The 24,586-nt window shown below is 49.1% G+C and overlaps 1 protein-coding gene across 1 annotated transcript in view; it reads left to right on the forward strand.

Annotated features, from left to right (window-relative positions):
- Positions 1-18,424, forward strand: part of TMEM8B (transmembrane protein 8B) — a 62,192-nt gene extending 43,768 nt beyond the window's left edge. The window contains exons 5-13 of the mRNA XM_082243468.1: positions 5,354-5,628; positions 5,707-6,059; positions 7,314-7,410; positions 8,641-8,764; positions 10,387-10,529; positions 12,847-13,025; positions 13,275-13,421; positions 13,836-13,952; positions 17,311-18,424. Of these exons, the coding sequence (XP_082099594.1) occupies positions 5,354-5,628; positions 5,707-6,059; positions 7,314-7,410; positions 8,641-8,764; positions 10,387-10,529; positions 12,847-13,025; positions 13,275-13,421; positions 13,836-13,952; positions 17,311-17,646 (1,771 nt within the window). The 3' untranslated portion in view covers positions 17,647-18,424. The remainder of the gene's footprint in view (positions 1-5,353; positions 5,629-5,706; positions 6,060-7,313; positions 7,411-8,640; positions 8,765-10,386; positions 10,530-12,846; positions 13,026-13,274; positions 13,422-13,835; positions 13,953-17,310) is intronic.
- Positions 18,425-24,586: the final 6,162 nt, after the last annotated feature.

Genomic DNA, 24,586 nt, shown 5'->3' on the forward strand with positions numbered 1-24,586 from the left:
ACTCTTTATGGAGGGATCGGGGGGGGGGGTAATAGGCAGTGACAGGTCCTCTTTATGGAGGGATCGGGGGGAATGTGACAGTAATAGGCAGTGACAGGTACTCTTTATGGAGGGATCGGGGGGGGGGGGGGGGGTAATAGGCAGTGACAGGTACTCTTTATGGAGGGATCGGGGGGGGAATGTGACAGTAATAGGCAGTGACAGGTACTCTTTATGGAGGGATCGGGAGGAATGTGACAGTATTAGGAGTGACAGGTACTCTTTATGGAGGGATCGGGAGGAATGTGACAGTAATAGGCAGTGACAGGTACTCTTTATGGAGGGATCGGGGGGGGGGGGGGGTAATAGGCAGTGACAGGTACTCTTTATGGAGGGATCGGGGGGAATGTGACAGTAATAGGCAGTGACAGGTACTCTTTATGGAGGGATCGGGGGGAATGTGACAGTAATAGGAGTGACAGGTACTCTTTATGGAGGGATCGGGGGGAATGTGACAGTAATAGGCAGTGACAGGTACTCTTTATGGAGGGATCGGGGGGAATGTGACAGTAATAGGAGTGACAGGTACTCTTTATGGAGGGATCGGGGGGAATGTGACAGTAATAGGCAGTGACAGGTACTCTTTATGGAGGGATCGGGGGGGGGGGTAATAGGCAGTGACAGGTCCTCTTCTTTATGGAGGGATCGGGGGGAATGTGACAGTAATAGGCAGTGACAGGTACTCTTTATGGAGGGATCGGGGGGGGGGGGGTAATAGGCAGTGACAGGTACTCTTTATGGAGGGATCGGGGGGGGAATGTGACAGTAATAGGCAGTGACAGGTACTCTTTATGGAGGGATCGGGAGGAATGTGACAGTATTAGGAGTGACAGGTACTCTTTATGGAGGGATCGGGAGGAATGTGACAGTAATAGGAGTGACAGGTACTCTTTATGGAGGGATCGGGGGGAATGTGACAGTAATAGGCAGTGACAGGTACTCTTTATGGAGGGATCGGGGGGATGTGACAGTAATAGGAGTGACAGGTACTCTTTATGGAGGGATCGGGGGGAATGTGACAGTAATAGCAGTGACAGGTACTCTTTATGGAGGGATCGGAGGGAATGTGACAGTAATAGGAGTGACAGGTACTCTTTATGGAGGGATGGGGGGGGGGAATGTGACAGTAATAGGAGTGACAGGTACTCTTTATGGAGGGATCGGGAGGAATGTGACAGTAATAGGCAGTGACAGGTACTCTTTATGGAGGGATCGGAGGGAATGTGACAGTAATAGGCAGTGACAGGTACTCTTTATGGAGGGATCGGGGGGGGTAATAGGCAGTGACAGGTCCTCTTTATGGAGGGATCAGGGGGAATGTGACAGTAATAGGCAGTGACAGGTACTCTTTATGGAGGGATCAGGGGAGTAATAGGCAGTGACAGGTCCTCTTTATGGAGGGATCGGGGGGGGGGGGTAATAGGCAGTGACAGGTCCTCTTTATGGAGGGATCGGGGGGAATGTGACAGTAATAGGCAGTGACAGGTCCTCTTTATGGAGGGATCGGGGGAGTAATAGGCAGTGACAGGTACTCTTTATGTAGGGATCAGGGGAGTAATAGTCAGTGACAGGTCCTCTTAATGGAGGGATCGGGGGGGTAATAGGCAGTGACAGGTCCTCTTTATGGAGGGATCGGGGGAGTAATAGGCAGTGACAGGTCCTCTTTATGGAGGGATCGGGGGGGGGGGGGGTAATAGGCAGTGACAGGTCCTCTTTATGGAGGGATCGGGGGGGTAATAGGCAGTGACAGGTCCTCTTTATGGAGGGATCGGGGGTCTGAAAGACCCCAAACCCCTCCTCAAAGTATTCAAAACACCAAGATCTGCGTTTTTGAATTAGTTGGATTTTTTAAAATTGGCGCCGTTTACTGCCGAGTAAACCGGAAGTGACATTTTTCAGTGCCCAGGGCAAGGATGCCAAACTCCCCCCCCCCCTTCCCAGTTTATCAAGGGAGGGGGTAGGACTGCGTAGTGGGACAACAGGCAGAGGAAAGGAAAGGGTTCTTATACCTCCAAACCACCTCAGAATGGGCGGGACCGTCCCGAGATTTCATTGGAATCCTGGTGCCCCTCAAATCCAGGCTAAATCCTGCAGCCCAGTGCCAGCACCAGTTCTGCTCCCCTTGCTCCGATCCCCCTGAAGTTCATCCGGCTCTCATCCTCTCCCTCCAGCTGGCAGTGATGCAGGGGAATCTACAGTGTATGCATTTAGCACCCCCGCTGCTCTAATTACCACCCCCCTGTATGCCACTTCTTCCCTCCACTCCGATCCCCTTGTGTGCCCCCTCCTCCACTGCTGGCTCTCATCTTCTCCCTCCTGCAGGAGGATCAGGTTCAGGATGGAGAGGGGCGGGGATATGTTATATTTACCAGCTTTTTCCATTCCTGAATGAACACAATGACCAATCGGTACCGATCACTCCTGTGTTCATTCATACCTGAAGCATGGTAAATTGTGTTTACTATGCTTCCGTTTATGAGCAAACAGTCAGGAGCCTTTCCATTCATCCACTGTGCAGTGCAGCTGAGGCTGCAGAAAAAGGGACTGGACTGCAGAATCTGTCCTTTTTCTGTCTCAAAAGTGAGACTATCAGGGGTCTGTTAAATGTAGCGTGGCTGCCCCCCTGAAGTGTTCCTCATTCTCAACTTCCAATGTTGAGTGGTATGGGATCCTCTGTTGCTGCCAGACGTGTGGTGGGTGTGCTTGGCATGGGTGTAGATAGTTTTTCTTTCCTCGGGAGAAGGAGCCATTAATGACTGCACAATGCATAGCCCTGTCCTGACTTCAACTCACTTCACTATACCATTCTTATTGGCTCCTGAAATTACAAATTAGGAGGTTTGACTGTTGATTAAAATTGGTGTTTTGGTGGAGCACCGAATCCAAAATAGGAAGAGCGTGACTTCTGATCTACATTTTCTACAAGACAATTATGCCACATACCTGGAGGAGATTGAGCAGGAGAGGGGGCTCCTGTTTCACCTCTTGTACAACACTCCTGGTAGAGGTGACAGGAGATGTGAGGACACAGAGTGACAGGAGGTCCGATGTAGTGGGCAGTGCCAACTGTTTGATGCAAGACACAGATGACTGTGGACCACCAGATAAGGACTAGAGGCAGGAACATGATGACACCCAGTTAGTGGACAGGAGCAAAGCCAGGATACAAACTAGGGTCAGATCACAGGCAGACAGCGAGATAAAACAACATCAGGCAAAGGCAGTGTCAGGATACAAGCCAAGGTCAGATCATAGCCGAACATCGAGGTAAAGGGACATCAGGCAAAGGCAGTGTCAGGATACAAGCCAAGGTCAGATCATAGCCGAACATCGAGGTAAAGGGACATCAGGCAAAGGCAGTGTCAGGATACAAGCCAAGGTCAGATCTTAGCCCAGACATTGAGGTAAAGGAACATCAGCCAAAGGCAGTGTCAGGATACAAGCCAAGGTCAGATCTTAGCCGAACATCGAGGTAAAGGGACATCAGGCAAAGGCAGTGTCAGGATACACGCCAAGGTCAGATCTTAGCCAAACATCGAGGTAAAGGAAAAACAAGCAAAGGCAGTGTCAGGATACAAGCCAAGGTCAGATCTTAGCCGAACATCGAGGTAAAGGGACATCAGGCAAAGGCAGTGTCAGGATACACGCCAAGGTCAGATCTTAGCCAAACATCGAGGTAAAGGAAAAACAAGCAAAGGCAGTGTCAGGATACAAGCCAAGGTCAGATCTTAGCCAGATAGTGAGGTAAAGGGACATCAGGCAAAGGCAATGTTAGGATACAAGCCAAGGTCAGATCATAGGAGCACAGCAAGGTACAGGAACATCAGGCAAAGGCAACATCAGGATACAAGCCGAGGTCAGATCTTAGCCAGACATCGAGGTAAAGGGACATCAAGCAAAGGCAGTGTCAGGATACAAGCCAAGGTCAGATCATAGCCGAACATCGAGGTAAAGGGACATCAGGCAAAGGCAGTGTCAGGATACAAGCCAAGGTCAGATCTTAGCCCAGACATTGAGGTAAAGGAGCATCAGCCAAAGGCAGTGTCAGGATACAAGCCAAGGTCAGATCTTAGCCGAACATCGAGGTAAAGGGACATCAGGCAAAGGCAGTGTCAGGATACACGCCAAGGTCAGATCTTAGCCAAACATCGAGGTAAAGGAAAAACAAGCAAAGGCAGTGTCAGGATACAAGCCAAGGTCAGATCTTAGCCAGATAGTGAGGTAAAGGGACATCAGGCAAAGGCAATGTTAGGATACAAGCCAAGGTCAGATCATAGGAGCACAGCAAGGTACAGGAACATCAGGCAAAGGCAACATCAGGATACAAGCCGAGGTCAGATCTTAGCCAGACATCGAGGTAAAGGGACATCAAGCAAAGGCAGTGTCAGGATACAAGCCAAGGTCAGATCATAGCCGAACATCGAGGTAAAGGGACATCAGGCAAAGGCAGTGTCAGGATACAAGCCAAGGTCAGATCTTAGCCCAGACATTGAGGTAAAGGAGCATCAGCCAAAGGCAGTGTCAGGATACAAGCCAAGGTCAGATCTTAGCCGAACATCGAGGTAAAGGGACATCAGGCAAAGGCAGTGTCAGGATACACGCCAAGGTCAGATCTTAGCCAAACATCGAGGTAAAGGAAAAACAAGCAAAGGCAGTGTCAGGATACAAGCCAAGGTCAGATCTTAGCCAGATAGTGAGGTAAAGGGACATCAGGCAAAGGCAATGTTAGGATACAAGCCAAGGTCAGATCATAGGAGCACAGCAAGGTACAGGAACATCAGGCAAAGGCAACATCAGGATACAAGCCGAGGTCAGATCTTAGCCAGACATCGAGGTAAAGGGACATCAAGCAAAGGCAGTGTCAGGATACAAGTCACAGTCAGATCATAGGAGGACAGCAAGGTACAGGAACATCAGGCAAAGGCAGTGTCAGGATGCAAGCCAAGGTCAGATCTTAGCCAGACAGCGAGGTACAGGAACATTAGGCAAAGCCAGTGTTTTCACATTTTTAGATGTCCTAATACCAAGCCATGATATATGTATGTCTTATATAATACCACATCTTGGTATTAAGACATCTTAAGATGTGTCTGTATTATTAGATCCTTATTTTATTATATGTTCTCTTGCTTCCCCTCACTGATGAAGTGTAATAGTTCTGGGCCCAAAACATGTCTTCAATCTCTTGTGACCTTCTGTCAAGTGAAATAAGATTTTCTGGATTTCCATCATTTTGGGGCTACCACTTTCTGCACACCACAGAATAGGAAATGCCCACTTGATAAATACCTACCCCCTTTTTTTGCTCTTTCAGGGTCTTTATTCCTCAGTTCACCTCGGGATTGCGGGTCAGTCTCCTAGGTTGCCGTACTGGTGTGCGAACTGCTGACAGTTGCCCCATCTTGCTGAGACTGCGTGCCAAAGCCCCTCCTCTGCACAATTCTTCCAGCCAAGATTGCACCTCCTCCTCATCTGTATGCCAGCTCCTCCTGGCACTTCCACTCTGGCAGCATTGGTATTATGTGTTGGTGGAGCGGACAGGAATGGCAGGCACCGCTATCTATTTCCAGCTGACTACACAGCTACAAGGTAAGTGCTGGGTTGTGGAGCCCGGGTGAGGTTAGTAGGGTGTTTACCATCATAATGCTGGCTTTGTTCTTCTGGCAGACTGTTCTAGGCCTGGTCTCTCCCGTGGGCCCATCGCTCCTAGCTCCTCCTTGAACATGCCTCAGTCTTTTGGAGCAGCAGGTGGATTGGCTTCCTTAGAAGGCCTCCCGGCCCCTGGAGTCTCCCTATTAGCTGGGAATGTGTCTTGGGGTAACGCCACCATCCTTCAACCATCTTGTTGGCCCATACGGCCCACCCTGAGGAATGAGCTGGACACGTTCTCAGTCCATTTTTACATATTCTTTGGACCCAACGTATCAGTTCCACCAGACCGGCCTGCGGTGTTCAGTGTTAATCTTCTACCTGTACTGGACAGTGGAGGGGTCTTCAACCTGGAAGTCCGTCTCAACGTTGTGAGTAGCAATAGAGGCTGAGGGCACCAACCGGTACGGGAGGGCAAGGCAACAGAGTAACTTTATTACTGGTCCCCCCCCCCCCCCAGCTGCTAATTCTCACCTTCCCTTTGTATAGCAGAAGAGAGCATTTAGGTCCCGTGGAAGCTTTAGTGCTGGATACCTCTTGGCAGGGCTTTTTTTCTCAAAAAATAGGTGCAGGAACTCTCCCTTTCTGAGTCACCCCTTTTCTCTGCCCCTACCCACCTCCAAGGAATGTTCCTTGGTTCCACCCCTTGCCCATCTCCCAGTACTGCCCTTTATGGAGAATACAGAACCAAGTTTAATTTTTTGTGGCAAGTTATTTGTTAATGAGAACAAGAAAAGCAGTAAAATAGATCCTCTGCAGCCAGCAACAATATTAGACCCTACATCAACAATAGATCTCCCTCCCCCCCCCTAAAAAAAATGAACCACCCTCAACAAAAAATCCCAAAGAACAATAGACCCCCAGCAACAATAGCCCCCCCCTCATCAACTATAGACCCCCCGGTAGCAACAATAAATCTCCCCACAGCCACCATCAAAGGGACCCCTCCCTCAACAGTAGAACTCTCCCAGCAACATAAGACCCCCCCCCCCAGCAACATAAAACCCACCCCACCAACAACAGATCCTCCACCAATATCAATAGACTTTCAAATTAACAATAGACCCCCCCCCCCATGCAAAAATGGATCCCCTCCAGCTACAATAGACCCCCCCCCCCCCAGCAGCAAGTATCAGTAGACTCTTCAGCACACCCCAGCACCTCTTGCATACATTCAGTACTAGAGGTGCCGGAACTGCGTTCCTGCTGAAAAAAAGCCCTGCCTCTTGGACAATCAATAATGTTCCTCCGTCCTCCGTATCTACCTTCCTAAGTGAATTGGGTGGTAAGGGAGTGAAGGGACGAAGGTGGTGGGGCCTCCATTAAAGTGAACCCATTTACTTTTACTGCATGAACAAAGTACAACTTTATTTGAGCTCATCTAAATTAGACTGATAGACCATAGGACATGAAAGATTGGTGACCAGGGTAAATAACTTATCATATATGTAAGGTAGAGGTCATGTTACAATTTGCAGGTGTGAATCATGCAAAGGAGGTCTAATGAGTAGAAGTCTTCTAAGTGGGTGGAGCTTGGCTTGGGGGGTTACATATGGTCATCACAGTAGTGATATTGCCTGGGTTTCTCTTCCATCCATGTAATGCTCTCTATCCCTTAATGGCAGTCATCTGTCCAAGGAGAGAATGTGACAGTCTTCGGGTGTCTGAATCATGGCGTCCCACTGATCCTCGGTGACAACTCCTCCATCACCTGTCAGACAGGTCAGTTTTCCCATCATTCTCATCATCCTTTGGGGCGAGGAGCCTTTGCCATAATTATGTCTTGTGGTTCAGTCATTGGTGTACATAGCCAACGTTTCTCAACAATGATAAAGGAGAATATTGTAAAGTATAACGAGTTCTCAGAGCTGAAGTCAATGAAGGTGGAGTAGAGGGGTTAGGATACAACAGAGATAGGTACCTATAAAATGAGAAAGCTTTCACCTAATCTGACTGGTTATGGTTGGATAGGAAGATGCTTTCAGGTCTGTAGAACCTCAATGGCCCGTAGTGATATTATCTGTCTAGACCTGCTTGGAGGTAAAATAATGAAATGGGATTTTCTTGGCATAACTGTTATTTCTCTTACGTCCTCCGACAGTCGCCGCCCACTCATACAGTCTTCACCAATGGGGTATTGACTTCATCTCCACAGGAGTAACTAGGCGTAAGACTTGTTAAAAAACAAAGCATTTACATAGACACACCCATGGGGGATGTCCCACCGGTCCAATACCCTCCTGCAATCAGCCATCCCAACTCAGTTTGTCTTCTGCCTAGTTAAGGAGTAAGATAGGCTTCCCTGTGCTGGGGCTACAGTCTCAGCCTTCTTTTTTTTTTTTTTTTTATTACCCAGAGGTTTCTGTTCACGTAAGGTTCCTTTCTCTGTTGTGGGTACTGCGTTGCCTTTCTGACGGTTGCGTTGCCCACCCCTTATGTCTACACTGCATTGGGACATCCCCATTGGTGAAGACTGTATGAGTGGGCGGCGACTGTCGGAGGACGTAAGAGAAAATCTTACCGTAAAATTCCTTTCTCTGAGTCCTCCGACAGTCGCCGCCCCTGCCCCTCTTTTTGGGGTTCTTGTACACTTAACTGCTTGCTACCAAACTGATTTGGGATGGCTGATTGCAGGGGGGTATTGGACCGGTGGGACAGCCCACATGGGTGTGTCTATGTAAATGCTTTGTTTTTTAACAAGTCTTATGCCTAGTTACTCCTGTGGAGATGAAGTCAATACCCCATTGGTGAAGACTGTATGAGTGGGCGGCGACTTCAGTTTTTACCTGGCATCAGTCACTACCTGAGCACCCCCTCCTCCTCTCTATACATGGGAAGGTGGGTTGGAAGCCTCCACAGTCTCCATCTGAGGTCTGTAGACACCTCACTCCATAGCTGACCTCCTTTCCCTCTCTGCATTGCTCTGACCTCGCCTCACATTCTTCTCCGCAGACTCTCTCTCCGGATTCTCTCTATCTGTGAACAGCAGCAACCCAGTTAGCCGCCTGCGAATCCCATACCCCCAGACCGGCACTTGGTACCTAAGTCTACGCTCTATGTGTGCCTCCCAGCACGGGTGAGTCCTTCGAACCCACAGCAATTTTCTCAAGCTTTGATACAATTTTACACTTTTATGATTGGTACACAAAACATTTTGTAGTTTCCTTCTCTGTCCCTATTGGAAGATTGTCCATGGCTAGAGATACCTTTCCAGGATAGGAAAAGAGCAGAATCTCCACAATGGGACACAGACATGGCTACAAACCCAAGAGAAGTTTGAATCTTTACCAACTCCAACCAAAGCTAAAACAGTTGGACTTTAAAGGGCATCGGTCACTTCACCCCATCAGGGCAGGGTGATGGGTTTTCTTGGGAGGGAAAATCCCCACCTAATAATCCTCTAACCTTTGACATAGTACCCTCTACTCCTTCATTGGAGACCTCAGTAATGTTTCTGGAATGGACAGGTAGAAGACGGTTTTAAGCGAGTGAAGGGTCCTTACTGGCGGAGTCTATTAAATCCTACTGAGATCCGGTGTAAGTAATGAGATACAGGAATAATCCATGTACCGAGGTGTGATATATGTGATCAGTGCCAGGACAAGGTCATCTAGAGCCCAGGGTGACCATACCAAACTGCATCACCCACACCCCCACCCACCAGATGTATGAGCATTATGTGTCAGCAAAAATCCCCCCACAAAAACACTGAGCATATATCTGCATGCTTACCCCCTAAGCATAAATTCCCTCTCCCCCCCAGTACAAATTCACCCCCCCCCCTGCTGAAACCCCCCTCTCAGCACACACATTTCCAACCCCCCCCCCCCCAAAAAAAAAAAAAAAAAACTTCCCCTGCTAGAACAATACTTACCCCTTCCTGCCCTGTAAATTTCCCCTTCAAGCACAAATCCCCTGTGACGGTACTAACCGTCTCTATAAGTGAAAGACAGATTAGTAATGGTTTGGATTGCTTCAATATTTGTCAGCAAAATCTTCATATAGAAATATGAAGATTTAATACCACCTTACACAGTGTATTCCATGCTTGGCTGTGAGAGAGACACAAAGACTGTCATTCGCAGACTTCTCTATTGTTTGTGTATTGTGTTAAAGTTTATACATCCCCTCCTCCTCAATCTCCATGTGGCACCCCCCCCCCCCACCTCACATGATACCACAGTGCCCAGGGCAGCCGCCCCTCCTGCCCACCGCTAGTCCCAGTCCTTCATTTGATCGGTGAAGTTCTATGTCTCTGAAACAAGTTCTAGATGTTTTCTGTCACCAAAGTAGATAGTAGTTATAATGTCTCGCTGCAAGTGTCCAACACCCCCCCCCTGCTGAGCCAGAGCTAGAACTCTCCAATTAGGAAAGCTCATGCTCTCTGATGATTGGAGAGCTCTAGCACTGATTCAGCAAAGGTGTGTCAGACCTTTGCAGAGAGACCGCTGCTTCACCACAGAGAGCTTGCTGACAGAAGTCAAGCTTGTATTTAATTAAGGAAGTGAAGACTAAACATAAAGATCCATAAATGTTCTCCATAAAGACAGAACATGAAGACAAATTAGAGACAGCCAGGAGTGGTCACCCATTGGTCACATACTGAGCTGAGTTCGGGGGGATGCATATCTGTCTGTATGGTGAATTATTGCTGTATGTGGAAGGGATTGATCCCCCCACTGTTTCTGCTCCTTGCAGATGGCGGCCATGTCACAACGTCAGCTCTGAGCTCAACCTGCGCACCTTCCTCTCTCCATGTATTAATGAGTGCGGAACGTATGGACAGTGCAAACTGCTGAGGACCAACAACTACCTGTACGCTGCCTGCGAGTGCCGAGCAGGTAAGGGGCGGGGCAGTGTCACCTGTGTCAGTCAACGGGGGGGGCAGAACTGGTGTATTCAGGCTGTAGATTGCAGAGGTTCCTGGGAAGAATGGTGACACTGAGGGGGTCTAGGGGTGGGGCAGTGTCACCCTGTCAGTCAATGGGGGGCAGAACTGGTGTATTCAGGCTGTAGATTGCAGAGGTTCTTGGGGAGAATGGTGACACTGAGGGGGTCTAGGGGTGGGACAGTGTCACCCATGTCAGTCAATGGGGGGGGGGGCAGAACTGCTGGTGTATTCAGGCTGTAGATTGCAGAGGTTCCTGGGGAGAATGGTGACACTGAGGGGTCTAGGAGTGGAGCAGTGTCACCCATGTCAGTCAATGGGGGGGGGGGGGCAGAACTGGTGTATTCAGGCTGTAGATTGCAGAGGTTCCTGGGGAGAATGGTGACACTGAGGGGTCTAGGGATGGGGCAATGCCACCCGTGTCAGTCAATGGGGGGGGGGGGCAGAACTGGTGTATTCAGGCTGTAGATTGTAGAGGTTCTTGGGGAGAATGGTGACACTGAGGGGGTCTAGGAGTGGGGCAGTGTCACCCTGTTAGTCAGGGGGGGTGGAGCTTTAATATATTTCTACGGGGGCATAGCTGGTGTGGAAATATTTAGGTAGCAGACAGTAGAGGTCATCGGGGAGAATGGCAGCACTAAGGGGGTCTTGAGGTGGGTCATTGTTTCCCATGTCAGTCAGCAGGGGTGGGGCAGGTCTGGAAGTGTTCAGGATATAGACTGAGGTGGACACCGGGGAGGATGTTGGCATTGAGGGGTTTAGGAGCAGGGCACTGTCACCCATGTCAGTCATCAGGAACAGAGGCTGGTGTGAATCTTTTCAGGCAGTAGACTGTGGAGGTCACCAATGAGGATGGGGGCTCTAAGAGGTCTCGGGGTAGGGCAGTGTCACCTGTTCCATACATTGGGGGGGCTAGTCTGGAAGTATTCAGGCAGTTGACTGAGGAGGACACTGGGGATGATGGTGGCACTGAGGGTTTTAGAAGTTGGGCAGTGTCAACCATGTCAGTCAGCGGGGACGGGGCTGCTGTGGAAGTATTCAGGCAGTAGACTGTGGAGATGACCAATGCGAATGGTGGGTGTGATGTCATAGCTCTGTATATTATGAGAGGATTGGGATCGCAGTCCCTGGGTGTAATGTCATAGCTCTGTATATTATGAGAAGATTGGGATCGCAGTCCCTGGGTGTGATGTCATAGCTCTGTATATTATGAGAAGATTGGGATCGCAGTCCCTGGGTGTGATGTCATAGCTCTGTATATTATGAGAAGATTGGGATGGCAGTCCCTGGGTGTGATGTCATAGCTCTGTATATTATGAGAGGATTGGGATCGCAGTCCCTGGGTGTGATGTCATAGCTCTGTATATTATGAGAAGATTGGGATCGCAGTCCCTGGGTGTGATGTCATAGCTCTGTATATTATGAGAAGATTGGGATGGCAGTCCCTGGGTGTGATGTCATAGCTCTGTATATTATGAGAGGATTTGGATGGCAGTCCCTGGGTGTGATGTCATAGCTCTGTATATTATGAGAGGATTAGGGTGGCAGTCCCTGGGTGTGATGTCATAGCTCTAAATATTATGAGAGGATTGGGATGGCAGTCCCTGGGTGTGATGTCATAGCTCTGTATATTATGAGAGGATTAGGATGGCAGTCCCTGGGTGTGATGTCATAGCTCTGTATATTATGAAAGGATTGGGGTGGCAGTCCCTGGGTGTGATGTCATAGCTCTGTATATTATGAAAGGATTGGGATGGCAGTCCCTGGGTGTGATGTCATAGCTCTGTATATTATGAGAGGATTGGGATGGCAGTCCCTGGGTGTGATGTCATAGCTCTGTATATTATGAAAGGATTGGGGTGGCAGTCCCTGGGTGTGATGTCATAGCTCTGTATATTATGAGAGGATTGGGATGGCAGTCCCTGGGTGTGATGTCATAGCTCTGTATATTATGAGAGGATTGGGATGGCAGTCCCTGAGTGTGATGTCATAGTTCTGTATATTATGAGTGGATTGTCATGGTAGTTCCTGGGTGTGATGTCACAGCTCTGTATATTATGAGAAGATTGGGATGGCAGTCCCTGGGTGTGATGTCATAGCTCTGTATATTATGAGAAGATTGGGATGGCAGTCCTGGGTGTGATGTCATAGCTCTGTATATTATGAGAAGATTGGGATGGCAGTCCCTGAGTGTGATGTCATAGTTCTGTATGTGATTGGATGGTGGTTCCGGAGTTTTCCATGTCTGATCTTTCTGTGGTCTCTCTCAGGGTGGAGCGGATGGGGATGTACGGATAACAGTCAGGCCTTCACATACGGCTTCCAGCTCCTGTCCACCCTCCTCCTGTGTCTCAGTAATCTGATGTTCCTTCCACCCGTCCTCATCGCCCTCCGGGGTCACTACCTCTTGGAAGCCTCCGTCTACATCTTCACAATGTTCTTCTCCACGGTGAGTGTGCGCTGTCTCTGGCCAATCTTCCAGTCTTTAGACTGCAGGGTTTTTAGGTTCCTGTTAATATATACTGTAGCTAAAGATTTGTCCAATCAGAGAGGAATCATAGCATTATAAATCAGAATTGGATTCCTGGATAGAGCTACAATCCCAATAATCAGCATATCACTGGTCCTGTTTATTCTCCTGCACGGTGTGTTCGGTGTAGATATGTGTGTGTCTCGTCATGTGATCTCTTCCCTCCAGTTCTATCACGCCTGTGACCAGCCTGGGATTGTGGTCTTCTGTATCATGGAGTATGACGTGCTGCAGTTCTGCGATTTCCTCGGCTCTCTCATGTCTGTGTGGGTGACAGTAATCAGCATGGCAAGACTGCAACCAATTATCAAACAGGTAAGAAGGGGGAGCACTGCACATCTCCTTCTTGTAATATGTCTCCATAACTACAGGGGGAGCACTGCACTTCCTTTTCCTGTAATAGGTCTCTTTACCTGTAAGGGGAGCACAGTCCCCTTCTGTCTACCTACAGGGGTTCACTGCATCCCTCCTCCCTATGTGTTGTCTGTGTACCTGCAGGGGCTAACTGCATCTCCCCCCCACCTATAATAGGTCTGTGTACCTGCAGGGGCTCACTGCACCCCCCCCCCCACCTATAATAGGTCTGTGTTCCTGCAGGGGGCTCACAGCTCCCCTCTTTCCTGTAATGTGCTTCTGTACCTCTCAGGGGTACTGGGGGTGCAGACGCAAACAATGCAGACAGCAGTGACATTTACTATTTCTCTGACAGTCTCTTCTCTTGTCTCTTAGGTTTTGTACCTGCTGGGGGCGATGTTGCTTTCAATGGCTCTTCAGCTGGATCGTCATGGCTTGTGGAACCTGTTGGGGCCCAGTCTGTTCGCTGTGGGGATCATGGCCATTGCCTGGGTATGTGAATGTCTATGATAAGGATTCTTGCAGCAGATCTGTCTATGGTGTGATTGTCCATCCATGTTTATGGCCTGATCTGCCATGAGCGTGCAGTTTTAATAGTTCCATTCAGCTGTGCAGGTCAGAGACCCTCAAAATGCAGTGTGCCAAAATTACAATGTATAGTGTGAAGAGGTCCTACTGAGAACATAGAAGAGTGACAGCAGAAAAAGACCACATGCTCCATCGAGTCTAACCATCATGACAACTAAAGATCTATAAAGAGGAATCAGGACCTCCTTCTTCCTGCTGGTGATCCCTCTAGTGATATAAGGATCTATAAAGAGGAATCAGGACCTCCTTCTTCTTCCTGCTGGTGATCCCTCTAGTGATATAAAGATCTATAAAGAGGAATCAGGACCTCCTTCCTCCTGCTGGAGACCCCTCTAGTGATATAAAGATCTATAAAGAGGAATCAGGATCTCCTTCCTCCTGCTGGTGACCCCTCTAGTGATATAAAGATCTATAAAGAGGAATCAGGACCTCCTTCTTCTTCCTGCTGGTGATCCCTCTAGTGATATAAAGATCTATAAAGAGGAATCAGGATCTCCTTCCTCCTGCTGGTGACCCCTCTAGTGATATAAAGATCTATAAAGAGGAATCAGGACCTCCTTCTTCCTGCTGGTGATCCCTCTAGCAGTGGCGGCTGGTGCTCAAAATTTTTTGGGGGGGGGGGGGGCGCAAACAGAAAAATGTAATAGGCATTGCTTTGCGGCAAAAAACGCTGTAAGAAATTGCATGGCTTTGAGGTCGCAAAAGTGTGAAAGGGGCCTTCAGTAATTAAGGTAGAGTGTGCCCCCTTTCAATGCAGAGAGACCAGTGTGCCCCCTTTCAATGCAGAGAGACCAGTGTGCTCCCTTTCAATGCAGAGAGACCAGTGTGCTCCCTTTCAATGCAGAGAGACCAGCGTGCCCCCTTTCAATGCAGAGAGACCAGCGTGCCCCCTTTCAATGCAGAGAGACCAGCGTGCCCCCTTTCAATGCAGAGTGACCAGCGTGCCCCCTATTAATGCACAGTGACCAGCGTGCCCCCTTTCAATGCACAGTGATCAGCGTGCCCCCTTTCAATGCACAGTGACCAGCGTGCCCCCTTCAATGCAGTGACCAGCGTACATGCCCCCAATGCAGTGATCAGCATACATGCCCCCAATGCAGAGTACATGCCCCCAATGCAGAGATCAGTGTGCGTGCCCCCAATGTAGTGACCAGCATACATGCCCCCAATGCAGAGTACATGCCCCCAATGCAGAGTATATGCCCCAATGCAGAGTACATGCCCCCAATGCAGAGTACATGCCCCTAATGCAGAGATCAGCATGCGTGCCCCCTTACCTACCTGGAGCAGCAGCGGCGGCGGGCGGCGCGTCTCCACGAGTCCTTCCAGCAGCGGCGGCCGGCAGCTTCTTCTGAGTCCCGGTGACCGGTCCGGCCTCCTCCTCGGCCATTGGCAAGGGGTTTGCCTTGCGGCCAATCAGGAAGCACGTATCGGACGCACTTCCTGATTGGCCAGGATCGGTGTGACAATAGCGAATTTTCATTCGCTATTGTCACACAATGGGTGGGCTCGGGACGCACTGCTCTGCGCCCTGGGTCCACCCTTTGCATCGCCCTATTAAAGCCTCTGGCTCTAATCAGATGATGCCAAATAAAAAAATCCTATTGTTCTCAATGCGTCCGGCGCCCCTGCATGCAGATTAGGGGGCCGGACGCATGGATGGGGGGGTGGCGCCCCTGCGCCCTGTATATACCAGCCGCCACTGCCCTCCAGTGATATAAAGATCTATATAGAGGAATCAGGACCTCCTTCCTCCTGCTGGTGACCCCTCTAGTGATATAAAGATCTATATAGAGGAATCAGGACCCCCTTCCTTCTCCCGGGGACCCCTCTAGTGATATAAAGATCTATATAGAGGAATCAGGACCTCCTTCCTCCTGCTGGTGACCCCTCTAGTGATATAAAGATCTATATAGAGGAATCAGGACCCCCTTCCTTCTCCCGGGGACCCCTCTAGTGATATAAAGATCTATATAGAGGAATCAGGACCTCCTTCCTCCTGCTGGGGACCCCTCTAGTGATATAAAGATCTATATAGAGGAATCAGGACCTCCTTCCTCCTGCTGGTGACCCCTCCAGTGATATAAAGATCTATATAGAGGAATCAGGACCTCCTTCCTCCTGCTGGGGACCCCTCTAGTGATATAAAGATCTATATAGAGGAATCAGGACCTCCTTCCTCCTGCTGGTGACCCCTCTAGTGATATAAAGATCTATATAGAGGAATCGGGACCTTCTTCCTCCTGCTGGTGACCCCTCTAGTGATATAAAGATCTATATAGAGGAATCAGGACCTCCATCCTCCTGCTGGTGACCCCTCTAGTGATATAAAGATCTATATAGAGGAATCAGGACCTCCTTCCTCCTTCTGGTGACCCCTCTAGTGATATAAAGATCTATATAGAGGAATCAGGACCTCCTTCCTCCTGCTGGTGACCCCTCTAGTGATATAAAGATCTATATAGAGGAATCAGGACCTCCTTCCTCCTGCTGGTGACCCCTCTAGTGATATAAAGATCTGTATAGAGGAATCAGGACCTCCTTCCTCCTGCTGGGGACCCCTCTAGTGATATAAAGATCTATATAGAGGAATCAGGACCTCCTTCCTCCTGCTGGGGACCCCTCTAGTGATATAAAGATCTATATAGAGGAATCAGGACCTCCTTCCTCCTGCTGGTGACCCCTCTAGTGATATAAAGATCTATATAGAGGAATCAGAACCTCCTTCCTCCTGCTGGGGACCCCTCTAGTGATATAAAGATCTATATAGAGGAATCAGGACCTCCTTCCTCCTGCTGGTGATCCCTCTAGTGGTATAAAAATTTATAAAGAGGAATCAGGACCTCCTTCCTCCTACTGGGGACCCCTCTAGTGATATAAAGATCTACATAGAGGAATCAGGACCTCCTTCCTCCTGCTGGTGATCCCTCTAGTGGTATAAAAATTTATAAAGAGGAATCAGGACCTCCTTCCTCCTGCTGGGGACCCCTCTAGTGATTTAAAGATCTATATAGAGGAATCAGGACCTCCTTGGATATATATGACAGGCAGGTGGGCAATTTAGAAGGACAGTATGTTAAGAGCAGATCATTGTACTAACAAGGGGATCTGGAACATGTCAGTGAGGGGAAGGGTTTAGGATCCTATAGGATCTGGAGGAGGAGCATGCAGGGTTTCTCACAGTAAACTGCAGGATATATGATGTCACAGCTGCTCCTGTATTGTGTATATTATGTATAATTCATGTTCTTTTTGTTGTCAGACATTCAGAACGATCCGGAGACGCCACTGTTACCCCCCAACATGGAAGCGATGGCTCTTCTACCTCTGCCCAGGGACCCTTATTGCCAGTTCTGCCGTGGCACTCTACGCCTTTGTCGAGACGGAGGAAAACTACTTTTACATACACAGCATCTGGCACATGCTGATTGCCGGCAGTGTTGGCTTCCTCCTTCCACCACGTGCCAAACCAGATGGGAGGGTTGTGCCCCTGGCGCGGAGAAAGGGCTGCGGGTACCAGTTGTGCGTTAATGAGCAGGAGGAACTGGGTCTGGTAGACCCTGGGTCTGTCTCTATAAACAGCATCTGTACCAGTTGACACGGGGGTGCGAAGGTTGGACGAGTAGCAATCTGTGGGACGGCTGTGACCGGAGACACACAGTTCACGTCACAAACTGCCTTCACTCTGGCCAAGGACAACGGCTGGAAGATCAGTATTACCTCATTATGGACTGAGAACTATTGTGTGCATTATATTCTGCTCTTTATGGGCTCCGCATTGGCATTTGATGGGCAACGTGCAGACAAGGAGGCTTTCACAGGTCACATTGATGAATAGTATGTCAGACACGTCCACCAGAGTTGGGACATTCAAGGCCAACCTTGCCAGACCTGAGAAGCCAAGTAGATAGTTTGGCCGTTGAATCAAAGATGGCGGCCAAAGGGTGGCCATGATACATACAACTTTGGCCACCTCACGGGTCTGACAAGGCTGCCTCTGAATTCCACATCTCTCTCTCTCTCCATCCTTTTCCCATAATTATGAATTCTTCCACATGGTGGGGTGCAGCGATGGGGTCTGAGGGTGCAGCTGCTGGGTGCATGCATGCAGGATAACTGAGCTGAACTGTTTCCTAAAGAACGATCTTCAGAGTTCAGCCATTGGGCGGTAGGTGCTCCACGTTCACTAGAAGCTCCTCACCTTCACAGTGGTCCAGGGGAACCCGCAGTCTTTGCACCGTCCTGCCGCTTGGCCCACCAGGATGGAGCTTCCATGTAGTCACTTCCTCTGCACAGATGTCACTTTTTATTTGATGGCATGTGCCTGTATGTGTGATTGTGAGATGATTGAACATTATAGAAGGTCACTTTTCTGATCCGGGCTGTCCTCCTTCTTCATTTTCATTGCTGGCAAATGTTGTAAATCCTCTACGAGGTAGGCTCATTGGATTGTTGGATTGGATACATGATCTGATCAATCCTACAAAGCACGGGGATGGAGCAATGACACTTTCTGCCCCTTATCCCCATCCAATCCATAACCCTACTGCTGGGCATGGAGAAGACACAGATTAAAGATGGTGGAACATGAATGTATATAATGGCAGAAAGTGACGGGGTGTCCCAGGAGCCGCACATCAAGACAAGACCTGATGAATAATAGTGAATGCCACTCTTAGCCTGGACCCCCGCCAGGCCACGCTCCCAGTCCAGGCCACGCTCCCAGTCCAGGCCACGCTCCCAGTCCAGGCCACGCTCCCAGTCCAGGCCACGCTCCCAGTCCAGGCCAAGCTCCCAGTCCAGGCCACGCTCCCAGTCCAGGCCACGCTCCCAGTCCAGGCCACGCTCCCAGTCCAGGCCACGCTCCCCATCCAGGCCACACTCCCAGTGCATTTCACAAAGCCTACCGGAGCTTACTCATGGGGATGGCATTCCCATGAGTAAGCACCGGTGGGTCCAGGCAGAGACTACCATTCACAATCATATAGCAGGTCTTGACTTGATGTGCGGTTCCCGGGACACCTAGTCCCTTTCTACCATTGCCTGGAGCAAAGGCACCCTTCACAATCTGGCAGAATCTTGAGCACACCAACCAAAAATGTCGAAAAAAATGTAATTGTTACTTACGTCAAAAACTTTGCTTTTAAAAGTTATCACCAATTTTTATGTAATATAAAGATACATAAAAAAAAAAAAAATGGTGATTACTTTTAAAAGCAAAAAAAAAAAAAAAAAAAAGCAATCACCAATTTTTTTTCTTTTTATTTAATATAAGATATGTGGGTTTTAAATACTGTATTATTGATAATGGGAACTGCAATTCTTTTTTATGTTGCATGATGTGCAAGCAGAATGCAACATCAAAATCAAAAAAGAAGGGCAGCTCCCATTATCAATAATACAGTATTTAAAACCCACATATCTTATATTACATTAAAAAAAAAAGAAAACCAGTCCACGCCCCCAACATGTTTCAACCCGGGGGCATGGCCTGGTTGGAGCCTGAACTGAGGTTGTCATATTATGTGCAGTCCTAACGCTATAAATTTTGAGAGCCTCCATAGTAGAAGCACATGCAAAATAAGGGATAGTATCACGTAGGTGATCAGAGGCAGAGGTGCTGAGAGGGCTTCCCTTGTGGCTAAGTGCAAGGCACCCCTGGAGGTGGAGACAGGGAATGCTGTGCCCAAAGGAACAGGGGTCGCCAGCTGCGGCAAGCTCCGGTGAAGAGGTGGCTGCTGTAGTAGTAGACACGTAGTGCGTGCTGCAATGCAGGTTGCCTTGAAGGAGACCGGAGGAGGTAGCCAAGAGCGAGGTCAGGGTCAAGCCAAGGGGTCAAACACAGTTCATCAAGCAGTAGAGGAGTCCGAAGGAGCAAGCCAGGGGTCATACACAGGAGCAGAGTAGGTAAACGAGCCGGTGGTTGAAGCCAGGAGGAGAGACAAGACAGGTGAGGCAAGCCGGGTCAGTAACAGGTAATCCAACTAAACAGGAACAGGAAGCTGAAGATCACCCAGCAACTAATGGCTGGAGCAGGCTGGTTTAAATAGGCCACTGGGCGTCGCTGCATTAGTGTGGGCGGCAGATCCAGCTCTCTTGTGGGAATTTCCCTGACAGATAGGTAGAGGGCAGGTGAGCCTGGAAGGAGAGCCCATCCCCTACTTAAAGGTACAGGGCCTTGCTGCAAATGCGCCTTGCTGCAAATGCTAGTTATAGGTGGGGGCAGTGGCCATTTGTTACGCACTGGACACGTTTGCTGCCATTGTGCTATATGCCGGGTGTCCAGTGCACCCCTGTTCCTTCAAGTAGGGTTGGGTTCCCTCCAGGCTCATCTGCATTATTATGCATGTGCTTCTATTATGGAGGCTCTCAAAATTTAGTGAGGACTGCGGATAATACTGGGGTGCCGTGAAGTGGCTCTGCAGCTTACGCATGTACAGTATCTATTCACGTGTGCAAACTAAACCTCTGTTAGACAGGATGATTCGGTTGGTTGGCAAGTTAAGCTGGGAATTTTTCTTTGGTTTTGTTTGACATGTGTCGCCCTTCCATGTGCTCCTTTCTGTGAAGGCCATTTATAGGTGGGGGCAGTTGTCGTTTGTACGGCTAAATTTACAGGTGCCGTTCAAGGCTCCACTGGGTCCTCCCAGGGCCAGATTAACGTAGGGGCTATTGGAGCTGCAGCTCCAGGCCCCTACCTTTATATAGGCCCCGGGTTGGCCATATTCACTGTTACCCCTCTTCTGTTACTTGTAAACACAGAAGTCTGGCTTCTATGGTCGCTTCCCCAGGCAGCTCCCTCAGAACCTCCCCACACAGCACGAAGGCCGGACAAGGAGGGACAGTTGCCGATGCATGGATGTGTTTATGGGCTTCAGAGACAGCATCCCATGTTGAATTTGGCATGCATGGCTGCACCCTTCCTCCTCTGGGTGCATGCCAAGGCACGGCCCTTAAGGCCCTTCAAAATCCTCAGCACCAAGCCCATGATGCTCTTAATCCGGCCCTGGGTCCTCCTATGTAACAACTGCTTGCAGTGCAGACAAGGACAGAGCTCGCCTAATCTCTAGACATCTAATGGAAAAGGGAAAAGTCTTGGAAGCCGCACATCTCTGCAAAACCCAATAGGAAGGTGTATGATAGCCTCAGAACGGGTTTAGTTTGCACACATTTGCAAATACATGCATAAGTTGCAGAGGCCACGACACCGCACTCCACTATTATCTGCAGTTCTATCTCTAGAAATGTTGAGAGCTCCAATAGTAGGCGTTAACCAGGCCACGCCCCCATTGTGTTTTACCATGTTGGGAGCATGGCCTGGTTGGAGCTTGGGCTGAGGCTGTCATGCACCTTCTTTCGGGGGTTTTGCATAGATGTACGACTTCCGGGACCTTTCCCATTTCCAATGGATTTCCATATTGTTATATGTTAGGCAAAGTCCTCATTGTGTTGTAAGCCTCGTACACACCTTTTTTTTTTTTTCCTTCGTTCAACCCAGCAGGCTGAAAAAAAAAAAGAACTGAGAGTTTGCATAGTTAGTACAGCAATGTTAGTACAGCGATACCACCACTGAGCTATTATGTTCTGACACCCCCCGCCCCCGCCAGAACACACCGGTCAGCACTCGCAGCTGCAAGTGAGGCGATGACTTCTCCCACTGCTTCTGAAATTGATCCAGCGGCTAATTAGTAACATACAGTGCGAGAGAGTGAAAGGTAAACACGATTTCTACCACCTAAAGGCCAGTGCAGACTTATGTTCATGCTCGTGCACATTTCACACGTGCTAATATTTATAAGCGAAAGACCAATGTCACTTCTGCATTACCAATTCGTCGCGCACACATTTGTGCGCATGCGCAAACGCGTGTGCACACACATGCACATACTAATTAGCATTTGGCACCCAGTGGCCTATTTAAACTGCTCTGTTACTGTGAGCAGCTGCTGAATGGTCTTCCGCTTGTTCCTGTGTTCCTGAGACCTGATCTGTTGTTTCTGCTTACCCGTGTATGACCCAGCTTGCCCTTGAGCTTTGCCTCTGCCTGTGCTCCAGCTCTGTTAGCTACTACTCCGACCTTGGGTGTTGCTTAACGGATTTGATTTGCCTGCTGACCTTGTACTGCATTGCCCGGCTGTGAACGACCTTGGGCTATCTTCTGTACTTGCTTGCTTGCTGATACGGTACCTCACTGCTCAGTTGCCTTTGACTGCTGCTCATTTCCCGATTCTACTCCCGTCCCACGCTCTGGTGCCAAGCTGCTACTGCATCCAGTTCCGAGGACTGCGACTACCAGCTCTACCCACCTACAGAGTGATCATCATCAGCTAGCTGCTACGGCACTCATGCCACTCCTTGCCTTTGCACTCCCTGTTTCCACCTTCAGGAGTGTTAGGCGGGAGGTGCAAGAGAGGCTTCCACAACATTACAGTCTTCACCAGGTACGTGATAGAGAGCAAAGTCCCTGACCGTATAAAGATCACATTTATTGCTAATATCGTTGTCTTCCAGTGTTAGGTGTAGTCTACTAATGTTCTGATATCAGCAAAATCAAAGCATTATAAATCAGAAATAAATCAGGAGACGCTGTACACCAAGAACAGGACATGGCTGAGTATGAAGGTCCCCTAAGATTAGGGCTGCATGGTGGTGGCACTGGACATGGCAGAGTACGGAGGTGTCTCATGATTAGGGCTGCATGGTGGTGGCACTGGACATGGCAGAGTACGAAGGTGTCTCATGATTAGGGCTGCATGGTGGTGGCACTGCACATGACAGAGTATGAAGGTCCCCGATGACTAGGGCTGCATGGTGGTGGCACTAGATATGGCAGAGTTTGGAGGTGCCCCATAACTAGGACTGCATGGTGGTTTTACTCGACATGGCAGAGTATGGAAAAGCCCCATGATTAGAGGTGCATGGTAGTGGCACAAGACATGGCAGAGTATAGAGGTGCCCCATGATTAGGGTTGCATGGTGGTGGTACTGGACATGGAAGAGTATGGAGGTGCCGGTGCCCCTTGATTTGGGCTGCATGTATGGAGGCGCCCTATAATTAGAATGGTAAGCCAGAGAAGAAAAACAGGTGAGCGGTGGGGGGGGGGGGGGGCGACAACCCCTCCCGCTGCTTCAGAAAGCGATCCAGTGGCTAATTAGCTGCTCGGACCACTTTTATTAAAATGAAAATCGCCGGCTGAAAAAAAAAATACCAGAGTTACAGTATCTCACAAAAGTGAGGACACCCCTCACATTTTTGTAAATATTTTATTCTATCTTTTTATGTAACAACACTGAAGAAATTACACTTTGCTACAATATAAAGTAGTGAGTGTACAGCTTGTATAACAGTGCTCAAAATAACTCAACACTATTAATGTCTAAACCGCTGGCAACAAAAGTGAGTACACCCCTAAGTAAAAATGTCTAAATTGGACCCAATTAGCCATTTTCCCTCCCCGGTGTCATGTGAGTCGTTAGTGTTACAAGGTCTCAGGTGTGAATGGGGAGCAGGTGTGTTAAATTTGATGTTATCGCTCTCACTCTCTCATACTGGTCACTGGAAGTTCAACATGGCACCTCATGGCAAAGAACTCTCTGAGGATCTGAAAAAAAGAATTGTTGCTCTACATAAAGATGGCCTTGGCTATAAGAAGATTGCCAAGACCCTGAAACTGAGCTGCAGCACGGTGGCCAAGATCATACAGCGGTTTAACAGGAGAGGTTCCACTCAGAACAGGCCTCGCCATGGTCAATCAAAGAAGTTGAGTGCATGTGCTCAGCGTCATATCCAGAGGTTGTCTTTGGGAAATAGACATATGAGTGCTGCCAGCATTGCTGCAGAGGTTGAAGGGGTGGGGGGAGGGGTCAGTCTGTCAGTGCTCAGACCATACGCCGCACACTGCATCATATTGGTCTGCATGGCTGTCATCCCAGAAGGAAGCCTCTTCTAAAGACGATGCACAAGAAAGCCCGCAAACAGTTTGCTGAAGACAAGCAGACTAAGGACATGGATTACTGGAACCATCTCCTGTGCTCTGATGAGACCAAGATAAACTTTTTTGGTTCAGACGGTGTCAAGTGCATGTGGGGGCAACCAGGTGAGGAGTACAAAGACAAGTGTGTCTTGCCTACAGTCCAGCATGGTGGTGGGAGTGTCATGGTCTGGGGCTGCATGAGTGCTTCTGACACTGGGGAGTTACAGATCATTGAGGGAACCATGAATGCCAACATGTACTGTGACATACTGAAGCAGAGCATGATCCCCTCCCTTCAGAGACTGGGCCACAGGGCAGTATTCCAACATAACGACCCCAAACACCTCCAAGATGACCACTGCCTTGCTAAAGAAGCTGAGGGTAAAGGTGATGGACTAGCCAAGCATGTCTCCAGACCTAAACCCTATTGCGCATCTGTAAGGCATCCTCAAATGGAAAGGAGCGCAAGGTCTCTAACCTCAACCAGTTCAGTGATGTCATCATGGAGGAGTGGAAGAGGACTCCAGTGGCAACCTGTGAAGCTCTGGTGAACTCCATGCCCAG

Source organism: Pelophylax lessonae (genome assembly GCF_965119305.1).
Source record: "Pelophylax lessonae genome assembly, chromosome: 1".
Taxonomy (NCBI): Eukaryota; Metazoa; Chordata; class Amphibia; order Anura; family Ranidae; genus Pelophylax; species Pelophylax lessonae.